The sequence below is a fragment of the Chaetodon trifascialis genome, chromosome 15 (assembly GCF_039877785.1).
Source record: "Chaetodon trifascialis isolate fChaTrf1 chromosome 15, fChaTrf1.hap1, whole genome shotgun sequence".
Taxonomy (NCBI): domain Eukaryota; kingdom Metazoa; phylum Chordata; class Actinopteri; order Chaetodontiformes; family Chaetodontidae; genus Chaetodon; species Chaetodon trifascialis.
Genome location: NC_092070.1, coordinates 12,120,836 through 12,139,366, shown reverse-complemented (window position 1 = coordinate 12,139,366; position 18,531 = coordinate 12,120,836). Strand labels below are relative to the sequence as shown.

Here is an 18,531-nt window from a genome sequence, read left to right as displayed (position 1 = left end):
AGGTCGGGTTGCCACCCGTCGCGGAAAATACGGAATCGTCCTTTAATTGACAATTAAATGTTGCGTCCCGTATTGAACCAGAACAGATTATGTTACCGACGTAAAAGAAGGGAAGTGTGTCATGATATGATTGGACGAGATGAGCCCCCTCACGTGTCAGTGAAGAAAATAACCTATGGGCCGCAGACCAGCGTGTGTCGAGGGCCGGCCGGTGGTTATGAACAAACTCTTGCGCTGACTTTTATTGTCGAATGCATTACGGCGGCAGGACCAAAGCGAAAGGGGTTGGTGTTTAATGATGTGATTGGGCCAGCCAAATGTCAATCGGGCCGCTGATCAACTGTCTGGTATTATGGGCTGGTCAGACCAATATTTAAAATAAAAAAAAGTGGCCGACTATCGACCCAGATAGCACGCCAGCCCACCGGGAAAATGCCCGGTATGCCAGATACACAAACACAATAAGCCTCATCTAAGTAAATTCTGATTCACTGAATTTAGTAATTCATTAATTATCAAAATAATCTTCTTAATTGACTTTTAAGAACATAAAAAGTTTCAAGCTGTGGAAAGGAAAATGAATTATTCATGTTTCATTTGTTGTTTTTTGAAGCAATAACACAGTTGTGAGCTGAAGTCATGCTGTCATTTATTTACAGAAACATTGTGAGTCAGACAGAGATGACAGTTTTTGTAAAATGCCTCCACTGTATATCTGATGTTATTATTGATATTATTGCATTTTAAAATGAGCCATGCTCTATTTATTTTACTTTTTCGGTGATAAATATGTCTGTTTGTCTCTTGACTGTAACAGTGAACTGGTGTTGAAATCATTAGTGGTCTGAGGGCTCCTCCTCTGGTGGCTTCATGTTACAAGTGTTCAGGCACTGAGGGGTTTTTGTTCAGGTCTGCTGATGGTTTGTGTTATTGTGGATCTCTGGCACAGTAATACACAGCAGTGTCTTCAGGCTGCACATTCTGTCCATTTAGAGTCACTGTGTTGCTGGAGGAGTCTGAGCTGACACTGAACTTGTTCTTTAGTGAATCTTTATAGTATGAATCTCCAGTATATTTACTTCCAATCCATTATTTATTATTTATTATTATATTTGCTTACATAATGCCAAAGGGATGATGCAATTTGGGGGCACTGACCATTTATATGAGAAAAGAATTTAGTTTTGACACGAGTGAACTGTTTTGGGAGAGATATCAGCTTTTGCAAGTGAGATACAGTATGGTGTTGTGCTGAACTGTAAGACTGTTCTGCCAAATGATCTTAGAGTTTTGAGAATGTAATTTCTGTGTCAAGAAATGAGCCAAACCAATGGAGAAAAAATGTAATATTCAGTCACTACTCACAATTTTCAACAGTGACAGTTAATAACACTCAGTATTGTAATGTCCTCAGTGGTAGTAAATAGAGGAAGTAGTTTTTGTACGACTCTCCTGTTATTGTCTCTCACTGTGCCTCTTCTGGCACAGTAATACACAGCAGTGTCTTCAGGCTGCACATTCTGTCCATTTAGAGTCACTGTCTTACTGGAAGAGTCTAAGTCAATACTGAACTTGTTCTTCAGTGAATCTTTGTAGTATGAAGCTCCAGTATGTTTCATTCCAATCCACTCCAGTTCTTTCCCTGCAGGCTGTCTGATCCAAGCTGTGTAGTAGCTGCTAACAGAATAAGAGACCTGACAGGTGATGGTCAGACGTTGACCTGGCTGCACAGTCACAGAGGCTGGCTGTGTCAACTCTTCACACTTCACACCTGTTGAAAAAAGAAAATGTTTCACAACAAATGATCAAGTTATACTGCAAAAGAAGAACTGCTGACTTTGACGAATCCAGAGAGACTCACATCCAGCTGCCAACAGCAGCAGCAGAGCTACAGAAAACATGCTTGATGTTGAAAGTGACGTGCTGTGAACTCCACTGACAGCCTGATGTCAAGTTTTTATAGCTGAGTAACAAGGAAGCTCACTGAGTTTGCATAGAATCAAACATGTGAAGCATCAATGTTGGTCTGACTGGAGCCAATAGAAGAGTCTGTTGACTGTTGTTATATCTGCAGAGTGAAAACATGCCTGGAAATCACCTCTGCTTTACATATGAGATTTGAATTTCATCACACTGTGATTATTGACAACAATTCAAAATTAAAACATGATGAAAACATGAGCATTTATTTGCTCAGTTATTTGCTCACTTCCTGTACTTCCTTCCTGTATTTGCTGCAGACAGAAATACAGTGACAGCAGCCAGGATCATGTAAATAGTCTGAAAACTTCAGTCTGATGCTGCTGGTTTGCATGAAAGACTTTTAATGGTTTCAGTGTTTGCAGATGTTTCAAACAATAGACACATTATTGTCTGTTTTGTATCAAAATGTCAATATTCTCCCGACATCTTGAGAAAGTTGCGCTTCTCCTTAAATGTAACTAAAGTCAGTCATACATCAGTGGTTCTCAAATGTCTCTGTGTTGAATCTTTTTGAATGACTTGACTTGAGGACATTAATCATGGGACACAGTTCAGGTCCATCAGCCCACTGAGGACGAGAAAAGACAGAGTTGTTGCCCAAAAATTCCAGAACTTTTTCATGTTTGCAGGACTTGATGTTCATACATCTAATGTTCATACGTTCATATTTAATTTGTTGAAATGTTTTGCATTTGAGGTTTAATTTCAGCAACAAGATTGTTGTCTTTAGCTCTTTTGTGTAAAACTGATATTCAAATAGATTATTGTTAGAAAAAGATATTTGTACTGTAAAGCATTGTTTGCAAATAAATAAATAAATAAAATATGAAATAAGATATATTTTCAAATAGTTCATAATTGGGCTCCACCAGCCTGAAAGATGAGGACTGTAGGTTTTTGTACAGCTGCTCAACCAACTCCAGTCACTGTGAGTCTCGAGCACAATAATAAACAGCAGAATCTTCAGTCTTCAGACTGTTCATCTGCAGATACAGCTGCTGTCTGCTGTCGTCTCTGGAGATGGTAAACCGGCCTTTCACTGACTCAGAGTAGTCAGTGCTGCTACTGCTATAAATATAAGCAATCCACTCCAGTCCTTTTCCAGGAGCCTGTCTGACCCAGCTCATAGGGTAGCTGCTGAATGTGAATCCAGAGGCTGTACAGGTCAATCTGTGAGATTCTCCAGGCCTTTTAACCACTGCTTCAGATTGTGTCAGAGTCTGACCATCAACACCTGTCAAGAGGAATAAAAACATCAAGTCAAATAAGCTGATGACACAAATAAAAGCTATATTAGATTCAGATCAGTGTAGATCTTCACCTGCCCAGCAGAGAGTTAAAAGCAGCAGTCCTGTCCTATAGTCCATCATGTTAAACTGTGTGTCCACTGTTGTCTGTCCTCCTCTCTGCAGTCAGATAAGTAGAGGTGGAAGACATGTGAGTTTTGCATTGACTCCTCCTCATGGGGAGGATCTGGATTTGACTTGGATCTCAGTTACTGTTTGATGACAAGTTTCAATGTAATTTGTACAACAGGTTGACAAGCATATTGGTATGGTAGAAGTAGTAGTCGTAGTAGTAGTAGTAGTAGTAGTGGTAGTAGTAGTAGTAGTATTGTCCAGTTAGACAAATTAAAACAAAAGTTGCAGTGAAAGCTAAAAGGTTTTTCATCCTCTTTGCAATGAGATTAGTGAAGGTGAAAGACAACTCCAGTTTGCATTGAGTCGTCCTCGCCGGGAGGACAGAGTTTGACCTGGTGTTTGTGGGACTTAAGAAACATTGATGAAAAAGTTGTGACACCAGACAAATAAATGAGATTTAGGCAAATCTAAACTTGAAACTTGTTAAATTTGACTTGTCTTCAAAAGTTGATTTTTTGTAATAATGTTATAATGGTCAACATGTTAGTGTGCCAACACTTGCTACTTAGCACTTAACATAAGTCAAGGCTGATGGGGATATTTTTCTGAGATATGTGGACATGCACCAAGTTTTTGACCAGATGATGGCACTAAATAAAAAGAGATAATAAAAGTTATTACAAATCATCTTATGGCGCCAGACAAAAACTAGGGGATCATCAAAATCAGGAGTAGGGCTGTCAATTAATATCCTAAATTCTAATTTATATTCAAATTGTTGAAAAATCCATACATTCGAATGTGAAAATAAATACTGGATTGTGGGAAAAAGGCAGCATTGTTTTGCTGCCTGCTGAAAGAACTTCATGATGGACAGGAGCCACAAAATCAGAGTTTCCATTGTGCTGTACGTTACTATTTTATTTTATTTTTTTTATTTATTTATTTTTTTTTCCCCAAGAACCAAGTCTGACATGTTTATGTCTACGTAGTAGTGTCAGTCTAAGTGTAAAAATATTAAACATTCCGACTCAATGTGTTGTTTCCTCCGCTGCTTCTCTGACGTCAGCCAGCTCTCTCGCTCCTCTCCCCATTCAGTGAATTGAAAGTTTATTTCAACCAATCCAGAGTTAGTAATTGTTGCCGAAACATTAAAAAGTTGATCCAAGAAGGTTTTTGTCGAGTTTTATTTTGTTTTTGATGCATTTGAACAAGTTTTTTAAAAATGCTAAAATTACTGTTTTTTTGAATGGAGTCTGGTGGCTTTGGCGACAGCGCTGCAACAGCTGTTTCTGCTTAAGCAAAACAGATCTTACTCATCAACAAAGAAGAATCTGTGTATGGATTCTTTCCATAATAATGTCAGACACTTATTTGTAAGGTAACACGGTCGCACAAGTGGTAACACTTGTCGCCTCACAGCTAGAAGGTCCCCGGAATCCCGCTGTGGGCGCCGGTGGCGCGCCTTCGGTGCCTGCTGCTCGAGGAAAAAAGGGGGCCTTGCTATGTGGAGTTTGGATGTTTTGTGTGGAGTTTGCATGAAACTGAGGTTTCCTCCTTAAATAACCCCCACTAAAACATGCAAGAAGATCACCAAAGGAAGGAGAACCCAAGCACCGAAGGAGAACTGGTCCCCGGGCGCCGGCGTCGGCTGGCAGCTGGCAGCCCACCGCTCCTGGTCTGCCGCGGAGGATCGACAGACCGAGGATGGGATAAATGCGGAGAAAATAATTTCACGGGAAGCATGGCGTGTAGTGTGCAACTAACTCTGTGTGATGTGATAATAAAAAGTACGTCCCTTCTTCTTCTTCTTCTTTCTTCTTATTAGAACAATGTGAGTTTGTCAGAGGCAAAAACAAACACTTTTATTTTGGCAGTGTGCAAACACGCAGTATGATTACATTCATGCCTGCCAGCTGCAGTGCTCTCATTCAAAACTGAAAAAACTTCCAAAATTGTTGTCTCCATTTATCAGTGAGACACAAAAAGATGGGAAAATAGGGTCCATAATCAGATGATATGTGAAATTTTCCAGCACACATGGACACTGGAGCCAACTGGAAACTAACATCACTTTCATTGACTGAGAATGGAAGTGTCCGCAAAGCTGAAACAAGCATATAATTCAACAACACAGTACAAGATATTGTTTGATTGGTTTATTTTGTACTGTGTAGGTACAACATGCATAAATGTTTCTTCCAATCCATCCAATAGTTGTTGAGATTTTTCAGTCACGACCAATTGGTGACATAGCCATACTCACCTGCAATGGAGCTAAAAAGTGATTGACAGTTACGGTTATTATCAAATCACGGTGTAAATTCATGACATTTGTTTGGTAACACTTGTTGTAATGGTGCCAGGGACAGATTGTAATGTGCTTTTTGCTTCAGCAGGAGATAGCAAGTGTGCCGCTGGCTTCATTGTTGACAAGCCAAGCTGCTGTAGATATACATCAGTGCATGCCAATGGCATTGACACTTCAAAGGATTATTTTCAAGCTTTAGTGCCAATTAAAAACTACATCTCATCAACAAACGTTTCATTTTCACATTCTCAGCAACTTGCTCCTGTCGTCTTGAAAGTACACAATGTGATTTTGTTCCTTGAAATCCCCAAATTTCCACCCAGCTGGAACTGTGTTGACTTTGACCATTCAAGGAGCTGTTTTGTCATGCGGTGTTATAATGTGCCTTCCTGAACAGGCCATTTTCCTTCGTCCTTTCCTTCACACTTGTAATAACCTCCTGAGAGGGTTGTAAGCTTGTTGGTTTCACTCACAAGTAGCAATCAAGACATTTGAATTAATGGCTGCCAATTAGTTTCTGAACAGCTGGGTGTGTCTGTAACAGCGGCACACCCACTGATAATAATGACTTGTGGATAATTGTGCAGTCTAAAAAAAGACTGTGCTCTCCATCTGAGAGTTGACATTTGCATAGCTACAAATTCTCCTGCTGCAGGAATATTAACCAGGCCAAAAGTCTACAGCTATGCTAGCAGCTCTGTGAGGCTGCACATGGGCACAGTGACACTTATTGTAATACGAATGCCTGCATGCGAACATGTTCAGTGACAAAGCTAATATAATTGTTGTGGCTCTGTTTTCTGTTATGTCTTTTGGTTTTGCTCACATTGACACTCTCTCTCTCTCTCTCTCTCTCTCTCTCTCTCTCTCTCTCTCTCTCTCTCTCTCTCTCTCTCCGGTACTGCGAGTGACGGGGGGGGCGGAGCGATCTCCAGGAGCGCTGATTCTCCTGGCGCACCTGCAGCTTGTTTCTGCCTAATCATCTGGCTTCATAAGCCACCCTCTCGCAAGTCCCCAGTGCCAGATTATTCTCTATGCTTCTGCACTTCCACGCAGCTAGAGATCATCCGCCTCTCGTCACGAGCAAACCACAGTGTGTTTTTTCTCTCGAGTCATTAGTTTATTCTGGTTGTCTTTTGTTGCACTTTGTCCTGGCCTTTTCCCTACCAAGGTGATTTTCTGTTTGGAGTTTTTAGTTGGTACTTTGTTGTGAGTATTTCTGTTGCCACTTTGTTTTTTGATAGTCGTTCTTATGAACTGATTTTTTGTTGTCACTTTAATAAATCATTTTTGTTGAACTCTGCTCCTGGGTCCGGGTTTCCATTGTCTGGCCGTAACAATAATAATGTTAAGCAAGTGTGATATAAATGGTATAATGTTCACTCTTTTGGTTTAGCATGTTAGCATGCTGACATTTGCTGCTTAGCACTAAACACAAAGTAAAGCTGATGGGACTTTTTTTTCCAGGTATGTGATCACGAAGTATTGAATAAATAAAATTTTTGTCCTGATGATGCACGAAATAAGAAGTATGACAAAAATAATGCTGATTTTATGAGGAACATGACTATCAATACCAAGTTTCTTGGCAATCTATCCATCAGTTGAGATATTTAGGTAAAGACCACAAACGTCGACCTTATGGTGGCACCAGGGGATCACCAAAATCAGGAGGCTCCATCCACTGGGGGCCCTGAACAGCTCAGATGTTTGTCCCAATCCATCCAATAGCTGGTGAGATATTTCAGTCTGGACCAGTTGGTGGGCTGACCAGCCAATAGAACGACACAGCCATCCACATTTGCAAAGTAGCTAAAAGATAATTGACAGTTCCGATAATTTTCATACCAAAGTAAAAGTTCATTGTTTAAGACATTCTTTTCATAACACTTGTTGTAATGTTGTCAGGGGCAGATAACAAGTGGCCCACTGCCTTCATTGTTCACAAGCCGAGCTGCTGTGGATACACATCAGTAAATGCCAATGCCATTTGATTTACAGCAGTAGAAAAAGGGAACTGAGCATAAAACATTTCTATCATGAATAGATGGCAGTTATTGTCAGTTTACTTCCTAAAATTTCTGTGCTTGTCTCACTTCCAACAACAGAAGTGTTACATCCCCGTTCAACTTCTCAAGACACTTCATGACAGACAGAACAGAGGTCACACCCCTGTGAAAATGATGGCAACTGATCTGAGAAGAAAAGCAAACCAGATAACTGTAAACCTACGTCTTGGAACAGAGAGTCTGGTCTGTAGGACTCACTGGTTTTCTGTTGTAATAACCTCTCAGTCTGGGTCAGTTATTCCATTCTTTAGTGTGAATTAAAAACTAATCTCATCAACAAACGTTTCATTTTCCCTTTCTCAGTGACTTGCTCCTGACGTGTTATAAGTACGTACTGTGATTTTGTCCCTCAAAATCCCCAAATTTCCTCCCAGTTGGAACTGTGTTGACTTTGACCCTTCAAGGAGCCGTTTTATTATGAAGTGTTATGTGTGTTTTCCTAAACTGGCTACTCTCCTTCACCCTGCCTTGTAGTTAGAGACTGTCTTTGTTTCCCTACAATGACTTTTAATGGCCTCCTGCCAGAGTTGTAAACTTGTTGGTTTCAGTTACAATCAAGCAATCAAGACATTTGAATTAGTTTCTGAACAATCGGTGTGTTTGCTATGGTGGCACACCCACTGATAATAATGCATTTTGGCTAATTATTCTCCAGGAATATTAACCAGATTACAGCTGGGCAGACTCATTTCTGACCCAATTTTTCAGCCCCATGATTCATATTAGAGCAAGGCTGGATTTCATGTTTGCTGGGCCTTGTTAAATACTAACATGCCAAACAGCCAAATAAAGCTAGAAATACAAAATACAATGCTACCTGGTTTGAATAAATATTGAATGCTTTAAGGGGGATTAGATATGAAGTGTACAGCTCTGAATAGTGCTTTGACAGCTTTACCAATCAAATGGGGAAACTAAGACCTGATTATATGTTTGCGCTCTCTGAATGGTTCTGTCAATGGGAGCACCAAACAGACTATACCTCCAATGCAGCATCAACAAGAGGTGCAGCTGCACTCCTGCCTATGCGGCGGTTTGGATGCTGATTCTGTTCTTGCTGCTCGCCGTGAGATACGTAGGGAGGAATGAATAAATGAATGAATAAACACTTGAAGCATGAATTGAAGCTGGAATCTGAACCTGTGAGGCCAGTGATCCCCATTAGAGACAGGCTGTGACGCAATGTGATGGCAAGTAAACTTTGAGCTGGTCGAGCACAGTGTCTGAAATGATGATGACTAATATATTGTGATAAAAGCCTACATTTTAACCATTTTCATTTATCATGTTAATGCAAAAATAAAATGTTTTTGTCAAAATTCATATAAACAAAGCCTTTCAACTGGTGCTGAAGTTATCTGTTTGGTTGAGTGATAGAAAATTAAATTAAAAATGCTACATGCATTATAGCCTCTAACAAATCAGAATCAGGCTGTTTTGCCACTCTTAGATAATGAGGTAAAGACTATTTTGCACAACTTTATGCTGTTTTTTCAATACTGTCCAGCTTTTGGACCGATCATTACAATATGCAGTCAATCATTGTCAAACCCACATTTTAATGATTTATTTTAAATTCTGATGGAGATCCAAAGTACAGTATGATACTGTCACACGTGATTTTAACATCTTAAAGCTACTGAAGGAGGCATAAACTGAAGGAGTTAACAAGAAGGGGATAAATATATATGCAAACATGTATATAAACGAGGTATGCCATAAATCTTCCTTAAAACAGCAATGCCGGTAAAAGACTAAATGTTATTCGATTGTTATCATTCCTGTCATGCACTATAAATCCCTGTTCCCTTGTAAATCATGACTACCAGCCCCCCCTCTGCTCCACACCAACCAGCCCACTCACAATCAGTCAATCTGGTTGTATGTGAACGTGCAGGATAGCAGACCTCCACCTGCCCAGCAAGATCACGGGACTCTGCCGTTCACCTCAGGCGCACGAGGACATCGTTTGCATGAAACTGTGGCCACGGAAGACTGATTATGGAAAAAAGTACACATTTGAATAACATGCCTAAAACGCAGAGATAGTTTATGATCTATTTGTAAAATCTACGGAGAAATATAACTGTTTTTGACAGTGTGGCAGTTGCTTTCGTCCTGAAGTGAGGACTCCCACGGGACGCTGCGGGACTCGCCGAACCGCAGTCAAAAATCTACAAATTCAAAGTTATCTCGCTTTTTCTCCAAAATCTGCGTCGGTCCGCGTGTTTTCGATCTGGGAAAGTAATCAGTAGGCTCTGTTGAGTAATTCGGCTTAAAAAAATGACCATGAGAAGGTTTTTAAAGTGTTTTTTCAGTGCTTCATCAATTGCTTATTAGATCAGGTGAATCGAACTCCGTTCGTCTACGGCTCATCGAAGCTATGGCTTGTTGGGTGCTTCCTGACATTAACGGATCATTAATGTAGCGTCTTAGCTGACATATTTCTGTTCTATATTTGTTTTATTTTGTATGGGGCAGCAATCGCTCCACATAATTGGCTGTTCAAGCTCAATTATAGGTCGGGTTGCCACCCGTCGCGGAAAATACGGAATCGTCCTTTAATTGACAATTAAATGTTGCGTCCCGTATTGAACCAGAACAGATTATGTTACCGACGTAAAAGAAGGGAAGTGTGTCATGATATGATTGGACGAGATGAGCCCCCTCACGTGTCAGTGAAGAAAATAACCTATGGGCCGCAGACCAGCGTGTGTCGAGGGCCGGCCGGTGGTTATGAACAAACTCTTGCGCTGACTTTTATTGTCGAATGCATTACGGCGGCAGGACCAAAGCGAAAGGGGTTGGTGTTTAATGATGTGATTGGGCCAGCCAAATGTCAATCGGGCCGCTGATCAGCTGTCTGGTATTATGGGCTGTTCAGACCAATATTTAAATAAAAAAGCGGCCGACTATCGACCCAGATAGCACGTCAGCCCATCGGGAAAATGCCCGGTATGCCAGATGCTCAGTCCGTCCCTGGTCCCCTTGTCAAAATGTAAGGAGGATGTGGACAGTGGTAAGGGTGGTGGCATGGCCCAGAGCAGGGTCCCAGAAAATTTCAAATCCCAGTGATGGCAAATATGAACTCATCCTCACAGGGAGGACAGAGTTTGACCTTTAGTTTGCTGGACATGAGAAACAATAATGTAGTGGTTGTGACACCAGACAAATGAATGTGATTCATGCAAAATTAAATCTGAAACTGAATTGCATGAGTTATATGAACAGACATGAATTTCGTCTTTAAAGTTGATTATCATCCAACAAACAACATCATTAAACATACTCACAACTGAACTATCATGACACAAAATCTGGACATTGGCAAAACATGCGGTGACATGTTTTCTGTTTACTCACCTTAATCTGGCTTCAGGTCCACACAGTGACAAACATGTTTGTCTGACATGTTTTCATTAGTCTAAATTTCCTGTCAGTATTAAAAACACATCCGCATTTATTCAAAGAGAAAAATATTCTTTCATAGTTCAGACATAATACATTAATATACAAGCTGGATTTGAATGTGATAAATTATAATTCATCTTGATATCGAGGTTCCCCTTCCATTCATCCTCGACATGCTCGCCCTCAATATCATCTGTCATCTGATGGTGTCCACCTGTAATTATCTAACTAATGTTTTAATTTGTCTAAATTGAGTCTTGGCATTAAAAACACAACCACATTTACTCTCATCACTGTATTTATAACAGAGGAAAACTTTGTATTGACCTCCCTCTACAGGTAAAAATAAAATATAAAGAACCTCTATTTGTATTTTACTGTAGTTTGACTATTGAACATCAGCATAAAGTTGACTGAAGACTATTAATTTAGTTACTAATGCAGTTATGATTCTGAAGTTGTTCTGGCTTCAGCTTTGCATTTTTTAATGTTTCCACGATGAAAAATTCTGAATTGCATGATTGATCTTCATGCATGGACTTATGGAGACAAAGACATATTTCACTAATGCAGGAAAAAAAAAAAAAACATATGCAGAAACAATGTTTCTATATTTCGGTAGTTTGCAAGAGAATTTCATATAAAGTTAAACTTGATAAAATAAGACCTCAGTATTCAGTCACTGCTCACAATTTTTATCACTGACAGTTAATCACACTCAGTATTGTAATGTCCTCAGTGGTGCAAAATAGAGGAAGTAGTTTTTGTACGACTCTCCTGTTATTGTCTCTCACTGTGTCTCTTCTGGCACAGTAATACACAGCAGTGTCTTCAGGCTGCACATTCTGTCCGTTTAGAGTGAATGTCTTACTGGAAGAGTCTAAGCTGATACTGAACTTGTTCTTTAGGGAATCTTTGACATCTGTGTCACTACTCATCCACTCCAGTCCTTTCCCTGCAGGCTGTCTGATCCAAGCTGTGTAGTAGCTGCTAACAGAATAAGAGACCTGACAGGTGATGGTCAGACGGTGACCTGGCTGCACAGTCACAGAGGCTGGCTGTGTCAACTGTTCACACTTCACACCTGTTGAAAAAAGAAAATGTTTCACAACAAATGATCAAGTTATACTGCAAAAGAAGAACTGCTGACTTTGACAAATCCAGAGAGACTCACATCCAGCTGCCAACAGCAGCAGCAGAGCTACAGAAAACATGCTTGATGTTGAAAGTGACGTGCTGTGAACTCCACTGACAGCCTAATGTCAAGTTTTTATAGCTGAGTAACAAGGAAGCTCACTGAGTTTGCATAGAATCAAACATGTGAAGCATCAATGTTGGTCTGACTGGAGCCAATAGAGGAGTCTGTTGACTGTTGTTATATCTGCAGAGTGAAAACATGCCTGGAAATCACCTCTGCTTTACATATGAGATTTGAATTTCATCACAAACTCAACTGTAACACTTTGAAAATGTGCTTGCATTTACAGAAAAGAAACTTTGCTTGTACTGTAAACTATTAATACCTAAATGTGATTATTGACAACAATTTAATGTTAAAACATGATGTAAACATGAGCATTTATTTACACATTTATTTGCTCACTTCCTGCACTTCCTTCCTGTATTTGCTGCAGACAGAAATACAGTGACAGCAGCCAGGATCATGTAAATAGTCTGAAAACTTCAGTCTGATGCTGCTGGTTTGCATAAAAGACTTTTAATGGTTTCAGTGTTTGCAGATGTTTGAAACAATAGACAGAAGTTTCAGGCTTCTTTAACAAACATCACCAAGTCTGGATTGTAGTTTTTTTTTTTGTTTGTTTTTTTTCTCTTTTGTCAATCACTTTTTCTTTTCAAAAATAAATAAATATATAAAATGTTCTTCAGCTGAAACACTGTAACAAATAACAGAACAAGATAATTCCAGCCCATGGACAGATGTGGCTTCTCTTTGTTTCTATTAAGAAACAAATAACTTTATTGTCTGTTTTGTATCAAAATGTCAATATTCTCCCGACATCTTAAGAAAGTTGCACTTCTCCTGTATTGTAACTAATGTAACTAAAGTCAGTCATACATCAGTGGGTCTCAAATGTCTCTGTGTTGATTCTTTTTGAATGACTTGACTTGAGGACATTAATCATGGGAGACTGCAGAGGGTCAATCAGGCAACTGAGGACGAGAAATACAGGCTGCACGGTGGCGCAGCAGGTAGTGCGCGTGCCTCACAGCAAGAAGGTTGCCGGTTCGATCCCCGGGTCAGGCGGGGCCCTTCTGTGTGAAGTTTGCATGTTCTTCCCGTGCATGCGTGAGTTCTCTCCGGGTACTCCGGCTTCCTCCCACAGACCAAAAACATGCTCATTAGGTTAATTGATGACTCTAAATTGTCCATAGGTGTGAGTGCAAGTGTGAATGTTTGTTTGTCATTACATGTGGCCCTGCAATCGGCTGGCAACCGGTTCAGGGTGTACCCCGCCTCTTGCGGGGTACATTGTCAGTGTTTTGGGATAGGCTCCAGCCCCCCGCAACCCCGAAAGGGATAGGCGGTATAGATAATGGATGGATGGATATTCATACATCTAATGTTCACACATTCATGCTTAATTTGTTGAAATGTTTCACATTTGTAGTTTTATTTCAGCAACAAGATTGTTGTCTTTGGATCTTTTATGAAAAAACTGACCTTTGAATACTTTATTTGTTATTAAAAAAAAAAATAGATATTTGTAATGTAAAATATTGAATCCAAAAGAAAAAAAAATACAGATACGATGAGTACTTCATTTTTGAGCTCTACCAGCCTGAAAGATGAGTACTGCCGGTTTTTGTACAGCTGCTCAACCAACTCCAGTCACTGTGAGTCTCGAGCACAATAATAAACAGCAGAATCTTCAGTCTTCAGACTGTTCATCTGCAGATACAGCTGCTGTCTGCTGTTGTCTCTGGAGATGGTAAACCGGCCTTTCACTGACTCAGAGTAGCTGATGTCGCTACTGTCACCGCTTATGTAAGCAACCCACTCCAGTCCTTTTCCAGGAGCCTGTCTGATCCAGTGCATATAATAGTTGCTGAATGTGAATCCAGAGGTTGTACAGGTCAATCTGTGAGATTCTCCAGGCTTTTTAACCACTGCTTCAGATTGTGTCAGAGTCTGACCATCAACACCTGTCAAGAGGAATAAAAACATCAAGTGAAATAAGTTGATGACACAAATAAAAGCTATATTAGATTCAGATCAGTGTAGATCTTCACCTGCCCAGCAGAGAGTTAAAAGCAGCAGTCCTGTCCTATAGTCCATCATGTTAAACTGTGTGTCCACTGTTCTCTGTCCTCCTCTCTGCAGTCAGATAAGTAGAGGTGGAAGACATGTGAGTTTTGCATTGACTCCTCCTCACGGTGAGGAAACAGCTGGACTGGAGATATTTAATGAAACTGGGGAATTTATGTCCAAGAGTCAGTCCTCCAAATCAGCTGTTTGTCTGACACGTTTTTATTTGTGTAAAATGAGTTTCAGTGTTCAACACACAACCACATTTATTCTAATAACACAACTGTTCATCATCGTTCAGACTTCTGTCACATGAACATAAAAGCTTTCTTGAAATGTGTTCACAATAATATAAATAATCTTCAGTTTTATTCTGGTCGCTACCAGCATTAATGAAAACTACATTATTGTCATCTCAAAATGTCAAACCATGAATCAATGTTTCGAACATTTTTTTCAAATGTATTTTGGATTGTTGACATTTCACCTTTCAAATTAAACTATGGTCATGCCAAGTTTGCTGTCTGATAAAATGTTTTTCAGCTTGTTTCTTTTTTTAAACTAAATTAATGTAATTTTATTGACATAATTGTGAATATGAGACTTGTATTTTACTATTAGAAAATGATTTGTGTTTTATTGTTTATTGGCCATCATTCAGTTGTAAAAGGCTTGACCTGCTTCAGTGCTTCTCAGCTTTGTCGTCTGGTGTGTCACTGTGGCTCTCATGTACAATAAAAAACTGCAGAGTCTTCTTGTTTTACACTCTTCACCTCTCAGGACACAAGATTTTGGAGATGGAAAACTGGCCTTGGAGACTTTGGGCAAATATGGTGCCAGTTCCAGCATCAGTGCGTCCAGTCCATTCCAGTTCTGTTCCTGGTTTCTGACAAATCCCAGTGCAGCCAAGCCAGCGAGTCCTTCCACTTTACAGGACTGAGTGACTGGTTCTCCAGCTCTGCTGACCACAGGTTCTGAGGAGGTGAGAGACTGGCCCTGAGCAGCTGAAAGACATGCAGAGTTTAGATGACGAGGAGTCAGCACACATCCAGAGCTCTTTTTCTCCTCCTCTGCTGGACGCCAACTTCACTCACCTGAATTAAAAGCCAGGAGGACGAGACTTTGTACAGCTGTCTAGGTGGAAACTTGTCCAAGTCTGCAACTGCAAAGGCTATAATGAAGGATATGCGCAGGCAGAATGGCTGGGGATTGTGCATCACTGTGAATTTGTATTTTACCAGTGAGAGATTTTAGAGGTACAGTGTTGATACATAAAGACTGACTCTGTGAGAAGAGGAGGAGTGCTGGACTCTGAGAGAGAGAAAGAGAGTTAAAACAGACTGAGACACCAACAATAAAGATGACTCATAGAGGCAAAGGTATATTCCTGCCCACAGAGAGTTGTAGCTACATTTCCTTCATATTCAGATATAAATAACTCTGGTGCCTGTTTTATTGCATCAAACTGTCAGTTTTGTCCCCACAACATTCCTCAATATTTCTCTGGAGTTAAATCTTTTAAATGATTCCTTGATGAGCTTGTTAATACTGAAATGAAAGATGAAAAAACCCTGTTCATAAAGTATTTGTGTCTGTATGTAGACTTTAATTACATTAACTGTGTGAGGATAAACTGCGGCTCCTTCAGGCGTCCTGCTGTTCTTCTTCAGATGGATTGTTGTGCTGTCTTTGGCTCTTTTTTCAACAAGTGATCTTTATTGTGTTTTTTATGTGTTCTGGAGGTTTCTGAAATTTTAAAAGTTCATGTAATGTAAATATAGAATAGAAAATTGTATGTAAAAATAAATACAAAACAAAGTACCTATGAACAAAAAAAACTTCATTATTGGGTTGATCAGGCCTGTCAAGATGAGTACTGTAGGTTTTTGTGTAGCTGCTCAACCAACTCCAGTCACTGTGAGTGTCGAGCACAATAATAAACAGCAGAATCTTCAGTCTTCAGACTGTTCATCTGCAGATACACCTGCTGTCTACTGTTGTCTCTGGAGATGGTAAACCGGCCTTTCACTGACTCAGAGTAGTAGATGCTGCTACTACCATCACTGATTCTACCAACCCACTCCAGTGCTTTTCCAGGAGCCTGTCTGACCCAGTGCATGCTGTAGCTGCTGAATGTGAATCCAGAGGCTGTACAGGTCAATCTGTGAGATTCTCCAGGCCTTTTAACCACTGCTTCAGATTGTGTCAGAGTCTGACCATCAACACCTGTCAAGAGGAATAAAAACATCAAGTGAAATAAGCTGATGACACAAATAAAAGCTATATTAGATTCAGATCAGTGTAGATCTTCACCTGCCCAGCAGAGAGTTAAAAGCAGCAGTCCTGTCCTATAGTCCATCATGTTAAACTGTGTGTCCACTGTTCTCTGTCCTCCTCTCTGCAGTCAGATAAGTAGAGGTGGAAGACATGTGAGTTTTGCATTGACTCCTCCTCACTGGGAGGAAACAGCTGGACTGGAGATATTTCATGAAACTTGGGAATTCATGTCCAAGAGTCAGTCCTCCAAATCAGCTGTTTTCAGTTTGTCTGACATGTTTTCATTTGTTGTAAATGTTAGTATCAGCTTCAACATCACTGCCACATTAAAGCATATTGACCAGCAGATGAGAGCATACAATAGTCTAAACTGTCCTCTGTGAATCATTTACACCCCCTGAACATTTGCATGTTTGGGTTCAAGGGTGGACAAAATGTTATTGTTTCTCTTGTTTTAATTGTTATTCTTTGTTTCACTCCAGTCTGTTTAGCACAGCCTCAAGACTCTGACACTCTGCATTTCACTGCACATCTTGTTTGAGCGTGAAACATCAAAACCTTTGAATCTTGAATCCTTTGAGATATTTTGATTGAAAAACATTTCTAAAATAAATGTGATCGAGTCAAGGCCCAGAAAATCTCTCTTCTGAGAGTCTTAAAATCTTAAGGGGGCAGCTGACAGGTTTATTTTCATGGTCAAATTATATGTTTATGTGTTTTTGTTCATGATTTTGAATAGAAATGAGTTCTGTTTATCTTAGTTTCACTTTAGATGAAACAGTCTTTTCACATCCTCATAATTTAACATCTTCTCAGCATCATAATACACAGATATAAAATATTCAAATAAATCATATCCTTCAAGTGAGAGAAAGTCAAATACATTTAAGTGTTCAACAACTTTAGGAAGTAACTGGCCACACACTCTACTCAATACTTTATATATATGTTAACTTAGAATGTGTGTGTGGTTGAGTCTCATGGTTGCTGTGTTTGTGTGCAGGTGTGTTGGTGGTTTGTATCACTGTGGTGTAGCGTACACAGTAATAAACAGCTGTGTCCTCAGGCTGCAGATTATGTCCTGTTAATGTCACAGAGCTAGTAGAAGTGCGTGTGTGGTAAATGAACTTGTTCTTCAGACCATTATTTTGGTAAAAGCCTCCTCCACCCCACCGATGCAAAATCCAGTCCATTGGTTTTCCTTCACACTGTCTGATCCAACCTGTTGCATAGCTGTTATCAGTCAAAGAATAACCAGAGACCTGACAGATGATGGTCAAAGACTGTCCAGACTGCACAACCATTGAGTCTGGCTGGATGAGATCAATACTGTTCACACCTGTGGAAACAGAAATCAACATTATCTCCATCATTCATCTGACTATTCACTGTTTCTAATGTGTTCATTAGAGTGAATCCACTGAAAGCTCCTCACAGGATCCAGCTGCCAGCAGCAGCATCAGAGCTGCAGAGAACATGGTTGATGTTGAAGGTGATCTGATGTGAGCTCTTCTGTCCTCTCACTGACACACAAACACACACACTTCACTTCTTTATGAGGCAACACACAAGCAGGCTCATTTACATACTGATGACAGTAAATCAGGTGACTAAAGTATATTTAAATTAATCAAAATAAAAATTCAATGTTCTGCTTTTTCTCTTCATCTCACAAGCAAAAGGTGGAACTTGAATCTCTGACAAAACACTTTAGATTGTTATTAAAAGTATCATTTTTTTTTTTTAAGTTTGACACAATGAATTCGGCTCTCCACTCCTGATTCACTGATTAATGAAGTTAAGATTCAGATAATCAGTTTTATATTTCTCCACAAGGATGTTATAGAAAGA

General features: G+C 39.9%; 1 protein-coding gene across 1 annotated transcript; it reads right to left on the bottom strand.

Annotated features, from left to right (window-relative positions):
• Positions 1-11,268: 11,268 nt before the first annotated feature.
• On the bottom strand, positions 11,269-18,177 carry LOC139343197 (uncharacterized). The gene is made up of 7 exons (XM_070980688.1): positions 18,116-18,177; positions 17,721-18,019; positions 15,687-15,714; positions 15,214-15,407; positions 12,310-12,391; positions 11,929-12,219; positions 11,269-11,303 (listed from the first exon to the last, which is right to left on the bottom strand). The coding sequence occupies exons 1-7, from the start codon at positions 18,156-18,158 to the stop codon at positions 11,269-11,271; spliced, it is 972 nt and encodes a 323-aa protein (XP_070836789.1). The 5' UTR covers positions 18,159-18,177.
• Between the last annotated feature and the right edge of the window lie 354 nt (positions 18,178-18,531).